The sequence below is a fragment of the Maylandia zebra genome, linkage group LG1 (assembly GCF_041146795.1).
Source record: "Maylandia zebra isolate NMK-2024a linkage group LG1, Mzebra_GT3a, whole genome shotgun sequence".
NCBI classification, from domain to species: domain Eukaryota; kingdom Metazoa; phylum Chordata; class Actinopteri; order Cichliformes; family Cichlidae; genus Maylandia; species Maylandia zebra.
This window is the reverse complement of record NC_135167.1, coordinates 12,568,408-12,592,210: the sequence shown is the minus strand read 5'-3', so window position 1 is coordinate 12,592,210 and position 23,803 is coordinate 12,568,408. Positions and strand designations below refer to the sequence as shown.

General features: G+C 38.9%; 4 protein-coding genes and 1 long non-coding RNA gene across 6 annotated transcripts in view; 3 read left to right on the top strand and 2 right to left on the bottom strand.

Annotated features, from left to right (window-relative positions):
- Positions 1–1,151: 1,151 nt before the first annotated feature.
- LOC143415531 (uncharacterized) lies at positions 1,152–2,243 on the top strand. The gene is made up of 2 exons (XR_013096020.1): positions 1,152–1,461; positions 1,542–2,243. It is a non-coding gene; the product is annotated as an uncharacterized LOC143415531 (long non-coding RNA).
- Positions 2,244–2,646: 403 nt separating this feature from the next.
- si:ch211-107o10.3 (retinol dehydrogenase 13) lies at positions 2,647–8,958 on the bottom strand. Its single transcript, XM_004539589.3, has 7 exons — positions 8,699–8,958; positions 8,270–8,410; positions 6,090–6,281; positions 4,417–4,578; positions 4,225–4,341; positions 3,862–4,066; positions 2,647–3,662 (listed from the first exon to the last, which is right to left on the bottom strand). Exons 1-7 carry the CDS (start codon positions 8,772–8,774, stop codon positions 3,566–3,568), a joined length of 990 nt encoding a protein of 329 aa, XP_004539646.1. The 5' UTR covers positions 8,775–8,958; the 3' UTR covers positions 2,647–3,565.
- A 901-nt stretch (positions 8,959–9,859) lies between these two features.
- Positions 9,860–13,166, top strand: tmed3 (transmembrane p24 trafficking protein 3). Its single transcript, XM_004539590.4, has 3 exons — positions 9,860–10,396; positions 10,783–11,028; positions 11,914–13,166. Exons 1-3 carry the CDS (start codon positions 10,247–10,249, stop codon positions 12,145–12,147), a joined length of 630 nt encoding a protein of 209 aa, XP_004539647.1. The 5' UTR covers positions 9,860–10,246; the 3' UTR covers positions 12,148–13,166.
- A 1,099-nt stretch (positions 13,167–14,265) lies between these two features.
- Positions 14,266–18,411, top strand: LOC101476844 (isocitrate dehydrogenase [NADP], mitochondrial). The gene is made up of 11 exons (XM_004539591.4): positions 14,266–14,773; positions 15,534–15,625; positions 15,759–15,924; positions 16,067–16,227; positions 16,323–16,466; positions 16,596–16,732; positions 17,046–17,197; positions 17,333–17,445; positions 17,548–17,645; positions 17,742–17,834; positions 17,944–18,411. The coding sequence occupies exons 1-11, from the start codon at positions 14,653–14,655 to the stop codon at positions 18,026–18,028; spliced, it is 1,362 nt and encodes a 453-aa protein (XP_004539648.1). The 5' UTR covers positions 14,266–14,652; the 3' UTR covers positions 18,029–18,411.
- A 1,412-nt stretch (positions 18,412–19,823) lies between these two features.
- znf710b (zinc finger protein 710b) overlaps positions 19,824–23,803 on the bottom strand; it is a 28,923-nt gene continuing 24,943 nt past the window's right edge. For both annotated transcript variants that reach the window (XM_012920852.3, XM_004539592.3), the window contains exons 3-5: positions 23,439–23,630; positions 22,939–23,110; positions 19,824–21,630 (exon numbers count right to left, since the gene is read on the bottom strand). In XM_012920852.3, coding sequence (XP_012776306.1) covers positions 21,449–21,630; positions 22,939–23,110; positions 23,439–23,630 — 546 coding nt within the window. In that variant the 3' untranslated portion in view covers positions 19,824–21,448. The remainder of the gene's footprint in view (positions 21,631–22,938; positions 23,111–23,438; positions 23,631–23,803) is intronic.

Below are 23,803 nucleotides of genomic sequence, written 5' to 3'. Positions count from 1 at the left end.
CTCTGCTTTAGGCCCTCAAATGCTATAAACCTGCAATCCTGCACCTGCCTCAGGCCCACATGGTTTACCTCTGTGGTCTCATAGAGGAAGAAAAACTCTGAGAAAGGAGAAATGAAGGGACACAAAGGAGGTGCAGGAGAGAGAGCTTGATTATGGAACAAGGGGAACCTGCATACCAGAAGGGCAAACAACAAAAAATCTCCACTCCAAAAACACTCTCAGCGAGCCTTTATGATCTCCAGAGGAAGCAAAAGGATGTTCTTTGCTGGGGGGGGATAGTGCATGCCAGCACCTACACCTGTGTGCTAGCTGACACCACATATCAAGGTGGTTATTGTATATTTTACACATGTTATGTGATATTGTATTTGTTTTAAATGTTATATACTTATGTGGTATGTGTATTTTGACTTTTGTTGCCATGATGCCAGGTCTCTCTTGAAAATGAGATTTTTAATCTCAATTTTTTACCTGGATAAATAAAGGACTAATAATAATAAAAAATGTCAGGATAGTCTGGTTCATAGGAACCTAAAGCTGCCTTGATATACCATGATATGCCATATTGTTTCTCCACTGAAAAACCACTTTTGAAATATTTCTCACATGTGTTTATACTGAAAAAAGCCTTCAAGGCATAAGCCAAGCAATTTTTTTTCCTATTGGCATCTCGTATGGGATCCCATCATATTAAAGGAAGTGGCGCACACTTACAGAAAGAATTGAGTAGACAAACAGCATGGATATAAAATTGCTTATGTGTGCAACTGAAATGAGAGCTATTTCCTTCTACCTCTGCATGGGCCCCAGGAGGAGGAAAGGGGAGAGCCAGTGGTCAACAGAGGTCTCACTTTCTAGGAGCAGCTGAATACCAGAGGAGCTGACAGGTATGTACATATTGGAATGTGTTTCTCAGCCACACCTGTGGGAAACACACCCACCAAGTTTGGTCTCTCTCATCCCACTGGCTGATATCGACCATGATTGACAATTGGAAGAACTATTTGGCTTCTGTCCTCAGGAGCCAGGGGGCAGGTATGGTAAGTTCTGAAAACGAACCAATGGCAGACTAGAAATCCTCCAAGCCAGGCGGGGCTGCGGTGAAATAAAACTCATCAGTGGGGTGTGTCCTTTAAAGTTTGTCAGCAGTCAAACAGTGAAAGGCCACTGCTACAGGACCCCACTTTGACTGGTTAAGACTTAACAAGTCCTTTGCTGAGTGAGGATCTGAGAAGCCGGCAGACAAAGTAAAGAAAGACAGAGAGGGACTTCTTTTCCTCGGCAGACCGACTTCCTCCACGGCTCAACAATGGGAGTGAAACATCAGAAATCTTCTGCTCCAAATCTCGAGAACACCACCTTCAGGGTCGGGATTTCGAGGAAATGGATGCCAGGTTTATGCAACTTGAAAACTACACAAACTTTCAACACTCTTTGGAGTCATTTTGTCCTAAGAAATAGGTACTTCGTCATAGTTTAACAGATTAAACAGATGCTTTTCTGGTACTGTGGTCACTCACATCTCCTTATCACTTTTCCAGCCCAGCTATAGATTCTGTATCCGTTGGACGGAGAACTGATAAGGGCATGTGCATGACATTACCTACAGATACTGAAGAGGTAACATCTGAGCCACAGAGCCTGTGGGGTAATTCAGTCATTGAGTTTATTACTGGTGAAACATGCTGAATGCTAGTTTCTGTGCTTTCTGATTTATGTTTGCATTTTAAACATGTTGGGAGTCGTTAGAATGGATAGAGTTTCACGTTTTAAAATGTGGCTTTAAAACAAGGAATGGGGTTTGTGCGAATGTATAACTATCTACAATGACACTTATGTAACCTTGCAAATTTGTGATCTGTCTAGAGTGACTTATTAAAAAAAAAAGACTTGCGTGTTTGGGGCTCTGCTGTAAGACTTAACACAAGAACAGTTGAGTTACAATACTGAAAGCTTGGTTTCCACGACACAAAGTTTAGAAAGCAACAGGGTCTCAGCCTGACATGACACAGCATGACTAGCATAATCCATTGACTGTACATGGAAAATGACATAACTGCTGAATGTGAAAAAAACAAACAAAAAAAAAACTAGGTGAGTAACTTGAATGTGATGCGTGCCAGCGTACGGACATGACTTTCACACCCACAAACATTTTTACACTTTAATTACAGCTGAGTGGGCCTGACATAAGGATCATACTGCATAAGAACTATAGGAGAAAGAAGTGTGGGTTTAAAGGCGTTGATACAGAAAAAAAACGTATGCGATGTCTTACAGTTTGCAAACTCAAATATTCAGGATGGTCAAAGGAATTACATTCACGTCACTAAATCTTGTGACTTTTACTTTTAAAAAGCAGTTTGAATTGTTCGTATCAAATGACAGATCCCTCCAAACACCCGAGAATTTTCCGCTTCTTTTCCTCGTCTTTTAACTCTTAAAATCTATGAACGAGAGAGTCATTTATATCAGAATGGGGTCTTATTCGCTGTTTTCATCATTGCCAAATGTGCTGATAAATGGCTGCGCAATTCTAGGTTTGTATGACCTACAAGCTTCAAATATTGCAGATACTTTACAGCCATAACTTCCCATAAATAAAAAAGAAAATGTATAAATGCATTGAAAGTGTTGAGTCATTGCACGTGTTGACACTTGTCGCCAGATTTATTGCCAAAAGATTTTAACAGCTGGTGGTTTCTTGCTTTACACTTATTTATGTTACCTTCAGTCTTTAAGTTAACTCTCAACTTAGAGAACAAAAAGTACACAACATCACAATTTTCTTGTAAATGCACGCACGCACGCAAACGCGCGCGCGCGCACACACACACACACACACACACACACACACACACACACTCTCAGTGAGTTGACGAGTGTTTTGGACTTACAGTACTGGGTGTATCCAACTAGCTCTCTGCCCCTCGGGCATCTACTCTCTCTCTCTCTCTACACCTGGTAGACAACTCTCTCCTGTCAAGTAAAACAATCTTCCCACGGCTGCTAGCGCTTAAGGTCACTTCCTTTGGTTCAGCCCTGCTTCAACACATTCTACCTCTCGGTTTTCTTGTTTACCCAATAGAAAATCAACCACACCAAAAAAAATAAACAAAATACTTTTACAATGTGTCAGTAATTGTTAAATGCCATGAATAAAAGCAAATGTTATATATGAGAACATGCTGTCAAAATAAGCCCAAATGGCAGAATAATAAGTAATTATCGCCTTGTTCTCATAATGATATAGCTGTAATGCACAGGTACACACTGGGGTACCTGTGTAAATGATAAAGTATGCAAAGTATACAGAGTATATATAAAATAAAGACTAAGCAACACCAATGATTTTAATAAGTGCATACTGAGTAGAGTAAATAGTGCAAAATCTGGTTCTGCAAACTCTATAAAATTTGAGCAGGAAAGAAATCTTATTGCACATCAAATTGTGTATTGTGATGTGCAAGGCTGTAAAGATTAGCACTTTATTTGCCCATATAAACAGGGTCGCTGAAATTCCAAAAAACAGCAGGGCTGATAAAGGGATGGCAGCCTGCTGTGCTTAAGACAGACCAACCATGGAAGCACTGAGGTCCCACAGCTTCTTGGCTGCAGCATCATTCAGGGCCTGTGGTGCTGGCTTTTTGGGAGCACAGTCGCTGTACGGTGGAATGAAGAAAAGAGATAAATCATGAAGAGTGTCATACAGTGTGGTTGCAAACTGCTTGTATTAAAAACCTTTTACTCTATTGTTGTTTATCTCAGCCTCTGTTAATATTAGAATAATTAATTGGTAGGATAAGAGCATTTCTTTTTCTACTGTGAGAACATCATTTTTCTCCAGTCAGATGTACTTGCCTGTAGTAGAGGCCACTGGAGTTTGCCAGGCTCTCGTCCACAGCACAGTAGATGGTGGTCTGGGCTCCTTCCCAGGGATTTTTGACCAACTTCATGAAGACCTTTGCTAGCATTATCTTCCACATAGGAAATGAATTAAATAGATGGCGGCCTAACTCTGTGCGGATGACCCCCGGATGAAGACTGTAGACGGTTACACCGCTGCCTAATGAGAGGTCCATCAGAAACAGGCGTGCGTCAAACACCGCACTAGTGTAAAAATCATGGTAACAATGCAAGATACAAAGATAGAAAACAAGAGGTAAAATGGTTATTTGTAACATACTGTATATTATACATGTGTCTGAACTCCTGTCACACTACCGTTCAGTCTTGTAGCCAGTTCTTTGCCAAAGAGAACGTTGGCCAGCTTGCTTTGTCGGTAGCTCTTCTGGGGGGTGTAGTCTTTATCAACGTTAATGTCATCAAAGTGTATCTGACCTGCAAGAAATTTATTTTAAACAGGTGTGACAAAGAAAAATCTTTGGTTGTTTGACTTTAGCACCAAGATTTTACCTCTCTCATGCGCCAGGCTGGAGACGATCACAATGCGACTTGGTGCTGACTTCTTCAGCAGGTCAAGGAGACAGTTGGTGAGAAGAAAATGTCCCAGGTGGTTGACGCCAAATTGCATTTCAAAGCCGTCTTCAGTCTTCCACTTAGGACACATCATAATACCTAAAAAAAAAATTGAAAAAAAAAATTGAAAAAACAAAACAAGAAAATTATAAAAAATAAAAACATACAAATAACTAATTTCTCAGTGTCTATCAGTATCTTTCAACCCCAAATAACTTATTCTACCCTCCTAAAAATCTGTATGAGGATCCCATAAAGATCAAGGTCAAATTTATTTATATAGCACATTTCAAACAGCCGATGCTGCACAAAGTGCTTAACAATATAAAAATGATGACAACATTTAACTTCTACTAACTGACTAAGGCAGTGGTTCCCAAACTTTTTTTGCTGGGCCCCCCTTTGTTTTACATGAAAAATGTTACCAACACATCCTCCAACCACACACACCCATATTTTGCTCCATTGCGGTTTATTTCACACCTCAAACATTTAGTAAACAATTAAGCAAATACAAGTAATCTGCAATAAATGACAGGTAGTAATGAAATAAACTACTAACTCTTTTACGCTACGTCCGCACCTACACGGGTATTTTTGAAAACGCAGCTGTTTCGTCCACACGTAAACGGCGTTTCAAATCACCGAAAGCTGAGATTTTTTAAAAACCTTTTTTTGCGTTTACGTGTGGACGAGGAATACAGAGTTCGTCACGCAACGTCAAAGGTATGTGCCTTTTTCACGTCACGCTGTGCGCCATGTTATTGTTTACATGAGATGAATTCCAGAATGACAGATAGAGACAAAATACTGTTTCTGTTAATCTGACTATCTGCAGGTTTACACGCAGTTACTGTCCCTCCATTTACAAAGACAGAGGCGTCGCGGTGTGATTATTTTACTGTAGTTGTTTTTTTCCTGTGTAATAATATTCAACATTGCTATCAATACATTTTTCAAAAAATGCCTCTCTGTGCAAAATAGGTTTAAAAACATAAACAGCTGTAGGATACTGTTTGTCCGTGATTTGAACCGGGGGGACAAATCGTGGCAGGATCAGCCTGATATTATTTGTATCCCACTGTAACTTTACTGTATAAAGAGCTAACGTCTACAAAATGTCAGGAGTAGTTAGTCATTACAACAAGTGTTTGTGAACTAAAAATCAAGAATGTGGGATACTGTTTGTCCGTGATTTGAAGAGCCCAGCGCTGCTCCCGACGAAGGGAAAACCAGTTCTGCAGGGGAGACCTACCTCGACACTTGTGCAGGTGAAACCAAAGGGCAGATACGCTTCACCAGATTTTCTAGCCTTTGGCTTAGAATGAAGTTGGTTTAGAAACATATTCAGCTATGCTTCATCTCCTGCTTTGCTTTTCTGTGGGCGCCCCATGATAGCAGTGACCAAGCATTTTAATTTTTTTCCTTTTCATACCACGCCCCCCCTGCCATGGCTCTGCGCGCCCCCTAGGGGGCGGGCCCCACACTTTGGGAAGGTCTGGACTAAGGTAAGGCAAGGCAAGTTTATTTATGTAGCACATTTCAACAGCAAGGTGATTTAAAGTGCTTTACAGAGACATTAAAAAAACCAGGTAGAACTGCTGCAATACCTGCATTGTTAATGAGGATGTCTAAGCGCTCCTCATTCTTTTCCACATCTTTGGCTAAGTCTCTGACAGACTGTAGTGAGGCCAGATCAAGCTTCTTTACCACCACATTGCCATTCCCACTCTTCTGACGGATCTCATCTGCTGCAATACGGGCTTTAGTCATGTCCCTGCAGGCCAGGATCACTCTGGCCCCTTGGAGAAAAAGAAAAAAACATACAAAAGCAACTCATATTTACATGTAAACACCAGAGGATGTGCAACCAAAGTACTAGTTGAGGTTACAGATTTATTTTTACCTACTGTCATTGATACTTATTTAATATTCTATCATTTCTTGGTTGTTACTGAATGGTTATTATATAATATTCTTCATTAAGTACCAAATGTCCAAAACAGGACTGTAGATATGGTTTCTTTTTACGCAACTATATAGAGATTTAATTAAATCATTTTTGGCAGTGCTTCATTTAATTTAAAAAATGTAAAAAATAAAATAAAATAAAAATGTCAGCAAAACCCTTCTATTAATTTTAAGTTAAGTAACTCTTAGATTAGAGATTAGATTAGATAGAACTTTATTAATCCCTCGGGTGGGTTCCTCTGGGAGATTCGATTTCCAAAAAAGCACAGCACCGACAGAAGTTACAGGATATTATTATATATATATATATATATATATATATATATATATATATATATATATATATATATATATATATATATATATATATATATATATATATATATATATATATATATATATATATATATATATATATATAATATATATATATACAGAGACAATATAAATAAAATATACGAAGGGGATAAATAGAATAAATAGGAATAAAAATAAAAATACAAGTGAATTGCACATTTCAAGTATTGAGTCTATTGCACCGTTGACTATTTACAAAAGTATTGCACAAAAGGTATTGCACAGTGAGGTGAAGAGGCACTACAGCTTAGTTGTTCCCCCCTCCTTTGTCCTCCTGTTTCCCCTCCCTCTCCCCTCCAGGGAGGAGTTAAACAGTCTGATGGCGTGTGGGACAAAGGAGTTTTTAAGTCTGTTAGTTCTTCTCTTTGGGAGAAGCAACCTGTCACTGAACAGACTCTTCTGGTTGTTAATGGCCGTGTGCAGAGGATGCCTGGCATTGTCCATAATTTCCATCAGTTTCTTTAATGTCCTTTTCTCTGCCACTGTCACCAGAGTGTCCAGCTTCATGCCGACCACAGAGCTAGCCCTCCTGATCAGTTTCTCCAGCCTTAGGAGTCAATATCCAAATATAAGGGCAAACTCTTATTTTATATGGAGCGTTTTCGTGCATGAATGGCGTGTTTAAGGTAATGTCAAACTATATTAATCATATTTAAGTCTGGATTTTGACTAGGGCACTCTAAAACCTTATCTTTTTATTACTTTATTTTTTGAAGCCATTCAGAAGTAGACTTTCTGATGTGTTCTGCATCACTGCTCTGCTGTATAACCCAAGTGACCTTGAGCTTCAGGGACAGATTGATGGCCGGAAAGCAGAATTCATGGTTCCAGACGGCTGATATAAAAACCAAGGATTTCAAACTCATTTTACACCACGGGCCACATACATTCCACTTAAGTGGTTTAGACCAGTGAATCTCCTCTGTCTGACACTGTACAGATGTTTATCTGCATATTTAATCCTGGTGCTATTTTAATATGAGAAAAAGTAGCGCAATTATAACAGTGTGTCTTTTTTCTACACAATAGAAATCCAGCTTAAACTGAAATAAGTTGCGAAAATACAGAAAAACTTCTGGTAGCTCATTGTGCAGAAGGTTTTTGTTAAATAACAGAAAATTGTCTGTTTTCTTTGTTTTCTTACTGTGGACCCACTCTTAAAAAAAATAAAAATTCTAGAGCAGACTTTGAAAAATATGAACTTTTCTGTCATATAACTGTATATAAATTAATTCATTGTTCTAGTGTAGCATGACATCATAGGCTGTAAAACCTATGATGATGCAGTTTAGAGTTAAGGTTAAAATTTATGCCATCCTTCACCAAAGAAGTCAAACCAATTCTGGCCCTGAGGATTTGACACCCCTGACCTACACCCATGTACAGGATGTGAGACACAGCCTTTGCATATGTTTTTGTTTTTCTGTACTTTTCTTTAACAAACAAACATGGAGGGTCTTACCTCTCTGGGCCATGTCCAGGGCTGTCTCTTTCCCAATACCAGTGTTGGCTCCAGTGATGAGGACCGTTTTCCCTTCCAGCCTGGCCTTGCTCCGACACACTCCTCCTGCCATCCATCTGCGGAAGGCCAGCACGCCTACCCCTGACAAAAAAGATATTTATGCTATGAACAGGGTGTAAGAGAATGTTCCGAAGACTTTCCATTCGACCTTTTACTACCTTTTACTCTTATGTTTATTCTAAGCTAAATCAAGCAGCTACATACTGTTATATATTTCTACAATTTCACACCTACGAGCAACAGCAATAATCTGTCATGACAGAACAAAGTGCTTACCTGATCTCCTTTCATTACCGTATCAGAAATCCTACTAAATGTGCAAGTTAACAAAGCTTAAACAGTATGCATTTAATAAAGAATTAGGCTTACCTGCAACAAAGACAACCGTGAGGCAAGTTGCATGTCTCTCGGTGAAGTCCTTAACAGCCTCTGCGTAGTTTTGCATTGTTTAAGCAATTCTGGAACTTATATAAGAAGCTGAAATTTTAATATTGCTGCAGACTTGCAGTTAACGATCTGTTTTTGTGGAAGGAACTTTACGTCAGCTACCACAAACAACGGCGAAAACGACAAATACGTGTTTTCCCGTTTCGTATTTGTAACGATAAACTAGCCGGAAGTGGAGGGCGTGGTGGAACTTAAAGGAGATTTTTCAGAATAAGCTTCCGTTTAAATCAATCATTGGTTTAAATCAATGATTTAAATCAATGACTGTAGAAAACAGTCATTGGTTTAAATATGTGTATTTCCTTGCTGTCATGTACGACATACTTGTTTTTTTTTGTTTGTTTGTTTGTTTTTGTTGGTTGTGTGTTATTTGGTTTTGGTTTGGGGTTTGTTTAAGCTTTCAAGTACAGTGAATATTTGTTTTGGCATTGTGGGGAAATGTATCTGGTAATATATATCAAAGATCAGACCATAGGAGTTCTGTGCAGCGTGCTTGTGTAATAGAATGCCACGCAAAACACACCCATCAAGAGACAATAGGGCGTAATGCGGCAGCTTGCTGACTCATGTACTAAAGAGTTTACTTATTAAAGCAGCCATTCAGCTTGTGCAGGCATGCTCTAAATGTCAGGTAAAATACATTTTTAAATATGCATTGCAAAGTAGAACCTTGGTTGTGTATTACTTTGTTATGATTTATTTTTGTTTGTTTGTTTGTAATGGTAGTAATAGTACTATTATGTGCTCAGGATACTCCCACTATAGCATAAGGTATAGAAATACTGCTTGCCTCGTCAGACATCTCTCACAGGGATTTTCAAATTAAAACACCATGTAAAACAGATTTATACAATTTTAATTAATAATTTGACGTAACACTGTCATTAGTAGAAACAGATGAAATTAAACTGGTAGTCATCTTAGAACCTTTGAACATTAGTGAATGATTTAACTACTGATTAAGTACATTTGTGCCATGAAAATATAATTTTACTAAAAACCTTTACTGGTGCAAGTAATAATATATAGTAATAATTTTGCATGCAAATTAATCTACTTTGGAACTCAAAATTCACTTGACTTCCCTTATTTATTAAAATTCGTTTGTCTGTTCGTTTCCAGCTTCTTTTGTTAATCCCGTGCCCTTATTTTGAAAGGGGGAAACCTGTTGTAATGCTCTGTTATTGGTTAAAATCTCTGTACAGCTGGTTAAGCGTATTTCTTCGCTTTGTGGGTCTAAACTTGTGTTAAAATATTTTAAATTGCGTTAAAAGCTTAAATTGGGTCTTGTCTGTCTTTATATTACGTTTGGAAGAAGTTGGATTTTTTTTTTTTTTCAAATAAAAAAACTAAACAACAGTGTCCCGGAAGTTCTTCATGCTCGCGCCACGTCAGAACTACAAACTGTTAACATCATTGTTGAATAGTGAAGAATAGTCTGTCTGCCTGCACCTTCTCTTTGTTGTCGCGATGTTGTATTTGTCACTCACCTGTTTGCTGCTGTTGTGTGGTGCATGTGTGGTGTCTGGGACTGAGATCACATTTGAACTGCCTGACAATGACAAGCAGTGTTTCTACGAGGAGCTGGAGAAAGACGTGAAGTTTGACATAGACTTTCAAGTAAGTTCCTCTGAGAGCTCCATCACGTCAGTGTGTGCACTTAGCAGATGCTGTCAGACTAATTTTTAGGCTGAAGTTTTTTTCTCCGGCTTCCAGAAATCAAGAACAAATTTATAATTGTCTATTAATCGTAAAATAGTGCAGAATGCATATTTTGATTTACTTAAATTTGGCTCCGTTTTTTTTCAATCAATTGAAAACATATGTTATCTCAGATTATTTTCCGTTTCAAGATAAAGACTTTTAAAGAGAAGCCCAATAATTCCCAGAGGAACAGCTGGCACACACACACACACACACAGCCACATCCAATAACTTCAATATATTTAACAGCGACGCAACGTTGCAACTTTCTTTCCTTCTATATATGTTTTATTTTCTCTTAGGTTATTTCAGGGGGCAACTATGATGTGGACTGCTTCGTCACAGATCCTCATGACAATGCCTTGTATAATGAGAAGAAGAAGCAGTATGACAGCTTCTCTCACACCACAACTATGAAGGGAGTCTACAAGGTTTGCTTCAGCAATGAATTCTCCACTTTTACACACAAAGTAGTGTATCTGGACTTCCGCCACGGGAATGAGGAACCCATTCTGGACAGCATGAAAAGAACCACAGCTCTGACTCAGGTCAGTAATGAACACGGTGCTTTCAGTGTGTCAGGTGCAGTTTGTTTGTTTTTTTTAAGAACATGCTGGATTACTTGATAGCTAATTTATTACCTTATCACTGTTTAAACATTGCTGCCTTCAATTAGACAAGCATGCCTTGAGAAGACAGAACTGCAATGTCATATCACAGACGTTTGTATCATGATTTGAATCAGAAAAAACAGGATGTATTTTGACATGAAAAATGAGTACAGACATATCAGTTATGCTTAGTAAGGTGATAACAAGTAATCTAAAATTGGTATAGTATTTTTGCTGCTTTAAAGGTGTTTATATAATGTCCACAAGGTGGTGCAAGAGTTATTCACATTAAGCTCACAAGGAAATATTGTATTTAAATGCACTCTCCGTTCCTGGAATTACACAGATCACCCAAAAGAGGAAATGTCAACAGTTTGACAGCATTGCTGCTTCTCAAAACACAGAGTGTAACATCTGATAAGCCATACTTTATTTCTCAAAAGAGTTTGGAAATTCCTTTGATGCAACTTAAAACCAGCATTTGTTGTTAATCTCAAGAAATGTATCAAAAATAACCTAAATAAGTAGAATGGTATGTAGGTCAGTAGAATATAGTATGACATAACAGATATCTTAAATATAATAAAGTAAAATAAATATAAAATTCTATATAAAATAAATAAAGAGGTTGAGTGTTTATTGTTAAGAGTTGTGACTGTGCATTTCATATCAGACTATAGGATAGCATAGTGTTACTACTCTTTAATTCAAGTACTGAGACCTCTAGGGTCAAATGTATAGTGAGTTTATGTGACTCTGATCTGTGCGATCCACCTTCTACTGTACATATTGATGAATTTCCATTAATCTTTCTGTTATCAGTTGGAGTCGTCTTGCGTCGCCATTCATGAGATCCTGAAGGTGGTGGCTGACTCGCAGACATGGTACAGGCTGAGAGAGGCGCAGGATCGCACAAAAGCAGAGCACCTGCTGGAGCGCGTCACCTACTGGTCCATCGGAGAAACCGTCCTGTTGTTTGTCATCGGCATCGGTCAAGTCATGATGCTTAAGAGCTTCTTCTCTGACAAGAAAGGCTCTGTGGCAGCTACCACTTAAACCAAGGTCTCAGTGTGCCATAAGAAACTCAAGTGGAAGCTTGCTAATGTGAACACATATTGTTAGTATTTTCATCAAAGCCAATGGTAAATGGATAGATCAAGGAGTTTTCACATTCCTGTCGGGCAAAACTTGAATTCAGGTTTTACACAAGTTGTTTTCATTCAACAACTTTCTACTGAAAAGAAACCCCACTCACGTCTGTGTTTAAAATGCAGTTGACATCTTTCAGCCTTTAGAGACTTTATTTTTATAGAGGTGGACGAGATGGCATGTTTATTTTGATCTGCCTATTAAGTAGCCTAGTTTCACTTATAAAAGCAGCTTTGTGGATTTCTGTCATCTGTAATAGTATCACACATAAAAACCAAAGAGGAATTGTGTTTAAATTTGAGTTTTATTTGTTGTATAACATCTGTTATATGTATTGTTACCTTAATTTATGTGTGCAAAATCATTATGAGCTATGAGAGCTCCGTTTCTCTCATGTCTTGTCTGTTTCATACGGAGTGGCTTAGGCATTTGTTTTTTCCTCATGCCAACCAAGTTGAAGTTTACTGTTTTAATTTAAATACATATAACCTTATACATATACACGCAACTACTGTTTTTTTGTTTGTTTGTTGTTTTGGATTCTCATTTATATGTTTTACATTTTCTTCACTGGAAAGTCACCAAGTATCAACCAGATATCATTTTTTGCACAAATAGTTTCTTTGACATTTCAATTCGATTTGAAGACAAATTATTATTATTTTTTTTTAAATACGGCTGTGTAGGTTCTCAGTCATCCAGGTCATGATAGTCTCAAGCACTTGAGTCGAAGGTAACTGGATGTCTTTTTTGGGTTCTTGTTTCTCACCTCTCATCTTAGAGGCTTCTTCAGTTCTGACCAGAGCATTTTCAGATGAGAGGTGAAACATCTTCATTAACCTGAAAGAGGGTTACTTTCAGCCAATTATGAGAGTAATCATGCCAGAAAGTTTTTAGACATTGTCAAATTAAAGTTTGGCACCGAGTGTTGTGATATTTTTTCAAATCCAATGATACGCGATGTTATTTAATTTTAAAAATTTAGAGATTAAGGAAACTATAGATTGTACTTAAAGCTATTCTAACAGTCTTTAATACTTTAGGTCTCCATGTTTTCAAGAAGCTCCATTGGAAACTCTAATCCTAATGTCCTGCCACATTAAAAATGTATTTTGCTTATTGCAGCTTGACTTGAACATTTGACTTTCACTGTGCATAATGCTATATAGAAATGTGGCAAATTAAAGGAAAACCCAACACAAGGTGTCTCTGTAGGGTGTTTGGCTATAATGTCAAATCCCCTGTGTGCTCTTTGGCAGTAAATGTCCTGTGGAAGTTACTGCGAAAATAAGTCAGAAGACATAACATATGATTTACATAATTTTTCAAACTTATCAAATCAGTCAGTAAGCCCTCATACTCTTTTTATTGGGCAGCCGATGTTGGGGGGCAGTAACATCAGGAAAGAAGTGTTTAAGCATGTAATAAAGGTGATCACTGAGGACAATTATTTGCAGTGAATCCAAGTAGTTTGATTGTAGTTTGAAGTGGATTCAAACTCAGTAAAAAGTTGCCAGAGGCATTACAGAGACACTTGATCTCCCTGGGGTTTTTTTTTTTTAAAGTTTGTTAGTGATTACTTTAAAATTTAGGAGCATTTGTGGTATCAACAGTAGTCTAAGGAGCTTGGAAAAGAACAGTGTCTGGACTTCTTTAAGTTGTTTGAAGACGTTTCACCTCTCATCAGAGAAGCTTCTTCAGTTCTAAGGTCACATGCTGGAGAGTCCCAGAGTTAAGCCCTGTGGGAGTATCCCCCCAAGAGGGACAATGGACCCCCTAATGATCCTCTACCTAATCACAGACGCTTTTCTTTCCAAGCTCCTTAGACTACGATGACCTGGATGACTGAGAACCTTCACAGAGACATCAACAGTAGTTTGATAGTGAATAAATCTAAAACACAGAGAAACCACTTCTTAGTATCTAGCAGATGAATTTTTAACCTGGAACAAATTTATATTATTTATCTTTTTATATTTACTATGTTTTGTTTTTTTTCTTCTATTTTTTCTAAGTTCTTTGTCATTATTATTCTTTAAAGAAGTTCTGCATTCAAAGAAATTAGAAGACAGATGTTTACACTGTACATTAGCTGTTTATGCGGATTACGTTGGGGCTTTTAATGTGGAAAACCCCCACATTACATACACATGGAGCGTGTATACTGCATTCTACTACTGTGTTTCAAATGAGGAAATAGGAAGAAGAGTTGAAGTGAACTTGAACCTGTGCCGGCTCCACTGGCCAATCGGGGCGAAGCGGTCTTTCTCCAAGCTGACGTGGGTGGAAGTTATTAGCGCCGATGTCCAGCGTCATCAGTTTAGCGGGTTCTACAGGCCTTACGTCCATTCATTAGGAAGAAGCTATAGTCCCAGTGGACCAGTTGCTGACCCTAAGTAACCACTAGTATACATGGCGGGATACCTTAAAGCTCTGACTACGGTGTCGAGGAGTGCCGCCGCTGCGCTGTCGCAAAACCCCGCAGTGGTCTCACCGGCCGCCGTCTGCCATCACAGACTGCAACAGAGAAACTGTAAGTTTACCGTCGACAACACAATGACTCAGAATGAACTGCTCATAACATTAATGTGGTTACATTAGATGCACAGTGTGGCAGAGTCATAAGTTATAGCGAGTGACTGGAAATGATAGAAACAGGTGAGTCGTTGTTGCTGTTTGGCAAGTATCCATGGGTGAGTCATACATTGTAAGATTACACAAAAAGTGATTCAGAGGTGTTTCATTTTTACAAAATGACAAATAAATAAGGTAATAACATAAAGAAAAGCCAGTGTGGTCATGCTGAATAAAATCTAAAGAGTTTGTATTCTAACGTGAAAAGAATAAAAAGGAGAAATAATGTATGTAAGTAAGTTTGGTGCCAGCCTGCTTTGCTACTTTAGTCCACATGTTGTCAGGTACAAAAAGGGCTTGACAGGTAATAAATGATATCGGAGCACTCTTATAATCCGAAGGTCACTGCCTCAGTGAAACTCAGCTGCCAGGAATGTAAAAATGACATGCAAGTGTCTCAGATGATAAAAGTAAGCCTAGTCGGCTCAGAGATATTCAGAGCTCAATGGCTGGCTCCCCGAAAGTGACACGAATTGGAAGACTTGGAGTCAATTAAGAAGTATAATACAAAGCTGTGAATAAACTCCTAACATCGAAAACAATTTTACCTTTTATTTACACAAGTGTGCAAACTTAACCTTTCGTTTCCCCTGTCATTTTCAGACTCTTACGGCTTTAATACAACAGTAATGTAACTTTTTTTTTTTTTTTTTTTTTAGATGCAACAAAACGTATCAAAGTGGACCAGCCAGTCGTGGAAATGGATGGTGATGAGATGACTCGCATCATATGGGAGTTCATTAAAGAGAAGGTAAATCAAACACTAGGTGACACTTGACGTGTCAAGGAATCAAAATGTTTCCTCGTAACTCTGCATGTGTGCATTTTTGTGGTTTCTGTGCCAAATTATCCTCAGGCAATTTACACATTGACATCTTGCACAGCTCATCCTGCCCAATGTGGATGTTGAGCTGAAGTATTTCGACCTGGGTCTGCCCTACAGAGACCAGACGAATGACCAGGTCACCATAGATTCTGCTCTGGCGACTATGAAATACAACGTGGCTGTCAAATGTGCCACCATCACCCCTGATGAGGCCAGAGTTGAGGGTAAGTTAGACTCAGACTTGTTTTAACTTTGTACAGATTCATTAGAATTAGAGGCATTTGAGTGCATTTTAATTCTATTATATTTACACAAATTAATACCTTCTTGTGCTTATTATATGTGTTTATTATATTTTCTCCTCAGAGTTTAAACTAAAGAAGATGTGGAAGAGTCCCAACGGGACCATCAGGAACATCTTAGGCGGCACAGTTTTCCGTGAGCCAATCCTTTGCAAAAACATTCCCCGTCTTGTTCCTGGATGGACACAACCCATAACAATTGGCAGGCATGCTTTTGGAGATCAGGTAAACAAAAAACAACAAGACAAATGTGCATCTTCTCTTTCTGTCCAGACTTAAAGCAGTGCAGACTCACATACCAGTGTCTGACTGTCTTACAGTACAGGGCCACAGACTTTGTCATTAACCAGCCTGGCAAGTTTAAGATTGTTTTTACCCCAGCTGATGGAAGCACAAAGCAGGAGTGGGAGGTGTATGACTTCCCAGCAGGAGGTTGTGGGATGGGGATGTACAACACGGATGAGGTAATAGTAACTTTCTTTATAGGTTTGGTTACATGAGAAAGATAAGATACTTTGGGGTACTCTCCTTGTTTTTAATTTAATGTTCTATGATGCTATTGATCAAGCAAGTGCTATGTTTTCTTTGCTCAGTCCATCAGTGGATTTGCTCACAGCTGCTTCCAGTATGCCATCCAGAAGAAGTGGCCCCTATACATGAGCACCAAGAACACGATCCTCAAGGCCTACGATGGCCGCTTTAAAGACATCTTCCAGGACATCTTTGAGAAGTAAGATGTACATTAAAAAGAGAGCAGAGCAGAGGTATCTGAGAAAGCTACACCTGCTTTGGAGGTTCTTAATTTCATTGAAACCCCCATGTTTCAGCTTGTGCCATTCATCAGATTCATCATGGCCATAAGCTGAAATGTGCAGTACATGTCGCTGGGGTAACCAGCTGGGGTAAGACACACAGCAGTAGAGTATTAGACCTGGTGCTGTTTCTGATGCTAGAGGAAAACATTATTCACTGAGCCATCAAAATGTTTTATTATTGGTTGTTTAACATCTACAAAGCCACTGAATTTCTTTGTTTTCCTTTAGAAACTACAAGCCGCAGTTTGACAAGCTGAAGATCTGGTATGAGCACCGTCTCATTGACGACATGGTGGCCCAGGTCCTGAAGTCCTCTGGAGGATTTGTTTGGGCTTGCAAGAATTATGATGGAGATGTGCAGTCAGACATTCTGGCTCAGGGTAAGTAGACTACGGTTAGATAATGAGTATGTTTGCAGAGCTCCCAATGTTGCATTATTTGGACGTGATGTTCATGTTTTCGTGATTTCATGCTGATGTGATTTCCTTCTAATTCCATGTTTCTGTTTGTACCAGGCTTTGGTTCTCTGGGTCTCATGACATCAGTGCTTGTGTGTCCCGACGGTAAAACCATCGAGGCTGAGGCCGCACATGGCACTGTCACCAGGCACTACCGTGAACACCAGATAGTAAGGGCCACTGAATCAATCTGAAAAGACTCAGAGCTTTGACTATATGTTAGGTTATGGGTTACAGGGAGTTAAATGACCAATGCTAACATTGTTCTACAGGGAAAACCAACCAGTACCAACCCCATCGCAAGCATATTTGCTTGGACCAGAGGGCTGGAGCACAGAGGCAAACTGGATGAGAATCCTGATTTGATAAAGTACATATCTTATTAGTGTCATCTACTCATTTGACATATATTATATATTTATACAGTTTTATATCATTTTAACTGCTATTGCACTACAAATTCCAGGTTCTGCCAAACTTTGGAAAAAGTCTGCGTGGATACGGTGGAAAATGGTATAATGACCAAGGATCTTGCAGGTTGCATCCATGGCTTGGCCAAGTGAGATCACATTTTCATTTATAATTCATATTGTAGAATTTTTTTCTAATATTTAGACATAAATACACACTTTATGTCAACTAATCACTCTCTACCCTCTCCATTGTAGCTGCAAGCTAAATGAACACTATGTCAACACGACAGACTTCCTTGATGCCATAAAGACCAACCTCGATAAAGCTCTCGGCAACTGAATAACATTTAGAAGACAATATGAAGATTTTTGTTAATGTAGCAAAAAAAAACCAGGAAAAAACTGTTTCTAGATTTGTATAAAATAACATTTTACCCTCTTGTTTGTATGAATCTTTGTATCCAGTTTTGAAGCTGCTCCGCAATACATGCCTTTATTTAAAATTTGTATATTTGTTTTGTTTGCCTTTTCCTATTGCCACATTTGTACAAATTAGTAAATTTTATAATTAATTATTAATGGTAATATTCATTTATTATGGACAGTTTAAAGATGTTTCAGGCTTTCTCATTAAATTAGAGCATACCTTCAGGGAATAGCAAAATTTGGATATCATTATGTTAACGTCACATTGTACTTAATCAGCATGACTATAAAAAGAAATTGTCATTTAATTACACTTCGTGTGTGCGGAGTTGCCTTTTTCATGTTCATTTGTCAGGCCGGTGCTTTTATCCTGGGACAGAAAAAAAACACTTCTCAGCACAGACTGTACAGAATCATTTGAGGAAAAGCCACCACATGCATTTCTATTGCACATTTTAATTTCATGCACTTGCTCATGAGCTCCTGTCCAGCAGTGCATTCATGCGGTGCTGTATGCTCATTTTGTAGCCATCATATGCACCCCGCAGTGCATAATGCCGAGTAGTGTTGTACCAGCAGGGGGCCAAGCCTGATGGGAGTTTTGGCAAAGCTTTTAGCTGTGCTGGCAGCCACGGTGTATGACCAGCAGATGTCGACATGGTCACAGTCATCCAGTCGGTTGCTGTAACGTCTATGCATTATGTTGCTGCTTATTATGAATATTTCTTTAAGGAAAAGAAAACTGGGTTAACTGGTTCACTGTTCCAATCTTAAACTGATCCTTGGCTAAAGTGCACCTGCAGACTGCGTTTAGCGTTTGTTCCTGTTTGTAATACAGAATAATTGAGGTTTGCTGCAGTGGAAAATTCCATGTCCAATTTCATGTCAGGTAGACCGCCAATCACATTACCTGAATTAACCTCCCAGCCATGGTTGTCCTCCTTTGTGTTCACCATTGCTCTTTTCATCCTGTATAAGAATCTATATGTATCCCTAAGGAAGGAAATGATTTATCCCAGGCCTGGTTGTTCATCTAAAACTGCTAAATTTAAAGAAACATGAGCATTCAGACATATTCAAAAATATTTTTGGTATTTAAAGTGTTGTCAGACATTAACAGATCTAAACACTATTCAGAAAATATGGTAGATTCTTGGTCTTTCTACCCCAATTGTTACAAGGCAGAAAGAAAGAAAATGAACACAATTCTTGATTATTGACATTTAGATTAATCTCACTTCTCTTTAAAACTTCCCATTGAAAGTCTTAAAAAAAAACAAAAAACCAAAACTTAACTTCATCGTCAGCAATAAAAGAGCTATATCTCTGAGCAAAATTGATCAATCTTGCTCTTATGGAAGTTTAAAGCACCCATGAAGCAGCTGACCAGTCCATAAGCTCTACTGGGAGTTAAAGACCTCAGGTTTAACCCAAAATGTGCTCTCTGGTCCCAAGCCAAAAGCATCCATGCAGCAGACCAAGAAAATTAAAATGCTCCAATATTCAAATGTGCTTGTTCTTCAGCAACAAATCACAGTAATATTGACCCAAAATGTATCGCGTACCAACTTTCGTGGCAATCCAACTAAATGTTGGAGATATAATGATAAAACAATGTCAAATTTGAGGTCGTACACAAAGTGGGTGTATCTCTAAAAGATCATAAGGATTATCCCCCAGATAGTGATGGATTAAAACACCAGTCTTCATCACTTAAACTAGAGAACCTTTATTAAATAATTCATGGTCAATTTCCATGAGGTCTCAGTTTAATATTTCTCATCTCAAAAAAAGAACTAGTAGACCATTCCTCTGGCTTAGTGTGCATATCAAGGCTGACCTGCATGGCAGGACAGGGGGAGTTATCCATCTTCCCCTAAACAGAATTTCTGAGTGGCAGGACCAGTGTCAGTCCACTTTTAATTCAATCATTTCAAAATCTAAGCAAGCACGACTTCCAAATAATTTATTTTCATCTTTTAAATTCACAGGTTCGGTTTGTGTCATCTCTTGTTTTTCATGCTACTTTCCCCATGATGGGGAAAATATTTCTGAATAAATTGAATTAAAAGTAAAGTGGACCCAGCCCTGGATTTAAGAGTGCTGAAACTACAAACAACAAATAAAAACCCAAACTGCTGATTCTCTGCTCAAACTGCTCATTCTGCAACTCGTATTTGAACTGACAACCATGAAATATCCATTTTAGGTAAACAGCAGTTTAGAAAAAACAAAAAAAGATTGAAAAAGCATAACTATGTTTAATAATATTGCCTTTATAAGGGGTCGGAAGATTTTATCTTCCATCCCCAGCTCTTCTTCCTTGAGGCAAATGAATTCACTCTTACTGAAGACCGCCTTCACAGAAAAAATGACAGGTTTTGATGAAAAAGTGCTTTTTGTTCTGTTCACTCGGTAATTCAAAACCTAGAGCAGTATATTCACTACACGGGATAGATTATTAATGCAAAGCTAAACCATGTGAAACAAAAAAAGATGGGTAAACACACTGCATGTTGCAGAATCATTTGTACAGTGAGAGGGCTTTACATGCCGGCAGTTTTGTTTTCTGGTTGTAGCCGACATGAGACAGTAGCAACTTTGGTAGTCGGTGCCCTACTAAGATTTTTTTTTTTTTTAAAGAAAACAAAAAAGGCTACAATGTCATGTGCAAAAAGTACAAATGCACTTAAAGATAGACCTGTCTGAACTTTCAAATGAGGAATAGGCAGGAACGGGCAACTACAATTAGGAGTTGTTAACTAAGAGCATTCAAACCTATGAATATGTTGTGACTATGTATCAAAACTTCGATATACAGTGAGTAAATAGCTGACACTGTGGAAGCTTAGTTGCAAAATGTCTATCTGGCACTTTCAGTCAAAAATATGAGGGTATACATTGGTTGTGAATGACAAAAATGGCAAACAAATTTCTATCACATTAAATGTAACCAATGGCTCTGCAACTGCAACTTTTTTCTTTTTTTTCCTCTTCAAATAACTGATACATACACACAACATACAGATTTCACTGTCCACCAGTGAGAGTCTGAGCCGGTAAGCGTAGTTATCCCAAAAGAAGAGCTTCACACCGTGTCAACTGTTTCAGTGTCTCGGTTATAAGCAACAGAGTTGAAACGTCTCCTTTGAAGCACTCCTCCTCCTCCCTGGCCTCCCATCATAGTCCGCCAAGTCTGGCGCTTCTGGAAGGAGGCCAAAACTAAATGAAAACCCCTTTTCCCAGAGTCTCCCAAAGTCTCAACAACAATTCTGTAATTTCCTTCTGCCTTCAGAAACAAAAAAAGGAAAAAAGTTTTCTGGTCCGTCGCCACTCAAGGTGTAGTGTAGCTGCTTGTATCCTTTCCAAAATTGTAATACTCCTCCATGTCCTCCATGTTTGCTGTAGTGAGTTTAGTGAGGTTTTGGGAGCCACCATTGTCCATACTGTCCGGTGCTGTAAAGGTGAAGTTCTGTCCTTCATATTCCCCCTGGCTGTCCATTTCTGGAAGAACTTCTGGAAAATACAAAAAGGCATTGACTGACATTGGCCTGGCAACATGGCATGACGCTCATCCAGCCAACTCCCATCTATTAGAAAAGTGAGGTTTTTAGCACTTCTGAGCTAATCCTGGACAATGTAATGATCTCAACCTTGCAAACGTATTGCATCAGTGAATTAATCTTATGTCTTAGACTCAAAACAAGCAGAAATTAGTCAAATACTACATGTCTACAGCAAAAAGAAGAAAAACAAAATGGGCATAGTGTGAGTTTGAGCACGGGATTGGTATGGTGACACCAGTAATGCAGGAATGTTCCCGGCTGTTATGGTGAACAGAGAGTTGGGCCAAAAGTTAACTATTTAGGCTGAACCGATCGGTCCATGTTCTAACCCTCTCCTATGGTCATGATCTGGCTGATGACCAAATAAAGTTGCAAATACATGCGGCTAAAACGAGCTTCCCTAACCTTAGAGGCAGACTGTGGAGGAAGTATTAAATAAGCCACTGGAGGTTGCTTGGTCTCACCCAACTGGGAAGAGATCCCAGGGTGGACCCAGAACTCAGTGGAGAAATGATATACCTCATTTGGCTCGGGAACGACTCAGGACCCGCCAAGAGTAACTGGAAAGTGTTGATAGGGAGGACATTTAAAATGCCTGCTTAACCTGCTGCCACCATGAGCTGACTTTGTATAAATGGAAGATTAATAGGTGGTTGGGCAGATGGATAGAAAAAGCTCACTTTCAGCTCCATATTTCTACTTCTTCTTTGCATTCATAGTTTAAAATAATCCTCATTTATCTTATACTGGGCTTTGGTGTCCCCCGCATTTGAAACAAGCCGTTTCAGATCTTCTTGCTTTTAGGCAACTTTCCTCTGACTTGTGGCCTGATGCAAACAGAACGTCTGAACAGGAGGTGCCACAGCTGTGTGCCTGAGATGACCATTTTAGGGATATCTGCTCTCACTGACACAGATTCAAGAGTAGGAAAAAAGACTGTTTGGAACAGCACTGGGAGCTGTGCGAAGCCTGAGCTTTGGCTCATATGGGATTACTTGTACATGCACTGATGTCATTAACTGAACCTTCTGCAAACATCTACTTTTGAAACAGTATAAAACACCTGGCTAATGTGCTTATCTGTAAATTATTATCCAATATTAGCGCAAAAATAACTGTAAAAAAGGTGCAACATTTTTGTTGTTCTATGACATATGAAAGTTTGGCCATTTTTAATATAAGGATCCATCCCTTTCACAGTAAATGCATATGATAGAAAGTAAGGTTGATATTAATGTTAAAAAAAAGTGAGCCTAACCTTGTCCTTCTGGTGAGACATCCATGCCGTGTTTGACCTTCATGTGCCTGCTGAGGTTTCCTTTCAGGTTGAACTTACTGGTGCAGTAAGGACACTTGAAGGGCTTACTGCCAGCATGGAGATGCATGTGACCCAGAAGGTTATACATTCGGTTGAAAGACTTGCCACAAACCTGGAAAAAAGTATACAAAAAAAATAATTTAGGTGCACTGATATAAACAGAGAAAAAACTTATACCAGATGTGATAAAAGCATCCTGCCTGGCGATAGTGGCCTCTCGTGTCTGGGATTTTCTTCTCATTTAATTTTAGAAAACGTACTGATATCAGGTTATAAGACGCTTATGAGATGCTTTCTAGGAGCACTTTCTTCTCCCTCATAATCCTATTACGTTAAATTAAATCGATAGAAACTAAAAATGCATCATCACAACTAATTTCACGCCAGTTAATTAAACAGCCCTGTACACTCTGCTATCAGTCTGGAGTTAAAATACGCACCTTGCATTTGAATGGCTTCACAGGCAGGTGGACGATCATGTGGGTCTTGAGGGTCTGTTTCTGGATGAAGCTCTTGAAGCAAACGTGACACTGGAAGGGCCTGACGCTGTTGTGGATGAGCATATGCCTCTTCAGGTTGGCAGACAGGGTGAACTCTCGGGAACACACGTCACACTTGTGGCCTTTCATCCCCTGCAGAGTGCAAAGAGAAGACAAAGGTCCATCAGTCAAATACAGCAATAGCTGTTCTGTTTGCTTCCAAGAGTGTGAGACGTTGGCAGATATACTGATTAATTTGAACGTGTGGGGTGTAAAAGCTCACTGCTTTTCCAAGTCATAACACACCCAAACCTGAGCACGCAGAC

Coding starts and splice junctions, on each gene's coding strand:
- tmed3 (XM_004539590.4), top strand. CDS start 10,247: ATGTTGTATTTGTCACTCACCTGTTTGCTGCTGTTGTGTGGTGCATGT. Junction 10,397..10,782: donor AGTTTGACATAGACTTTCAA/GTAAGTTCCTCT, acceptor ATTTTCTCTTAG/GTTATTTCAGGGGGCAACTA. Junction 11,029..11,913: donor GAACCACAGCTCTGACTCAG/GTCAGTAATGAA, acceptor TTCTGTTATCAG/TTGGAGTCGTCTTGCGTCGC.
- si:ch211-107o10.3 (XM_004539589.3), bottom strand. CDS start 8,774: ATGCAAAACTACGCAGAGGCTGTTAAGGACTTCACCGAGAGACATGCA. Junction 4,579..6,089: donor CATCCTCATTAACAATGCAG/GTATTGCAGCAG, acceptor TTTTTTTTTTAG/GTATTATGATGTGTCCTAAG. Junction 4,067..4,224: donor ACTGGCTACAAGACTGAACG/GTAGTGTGACAG, acceptor ACCTCTCATTAG/GCAGCGGTGTAACCGTCTAC.
- LOC101476844 (XM_004539591.4), top strand. CDS start 14,653: ATGGCGGGATACCTTAAAGCTCTGACTACGGTGTCGAGGAGTGCCGCC. Junction 14,774..15,533: donor CAGACTGCAACAGAGAAACT/GTAAGTTTACCG, acceptor TTTTTTTTTTAG/ATGCAACAAAACGTATCAAA. Junction 17,646..17,741: donor GAGAATCCTGATTTGATAAA/GTACATATCTTA, acceptor TACAAATTCCAG/GTTCTGCCAAACTTTGGAAA.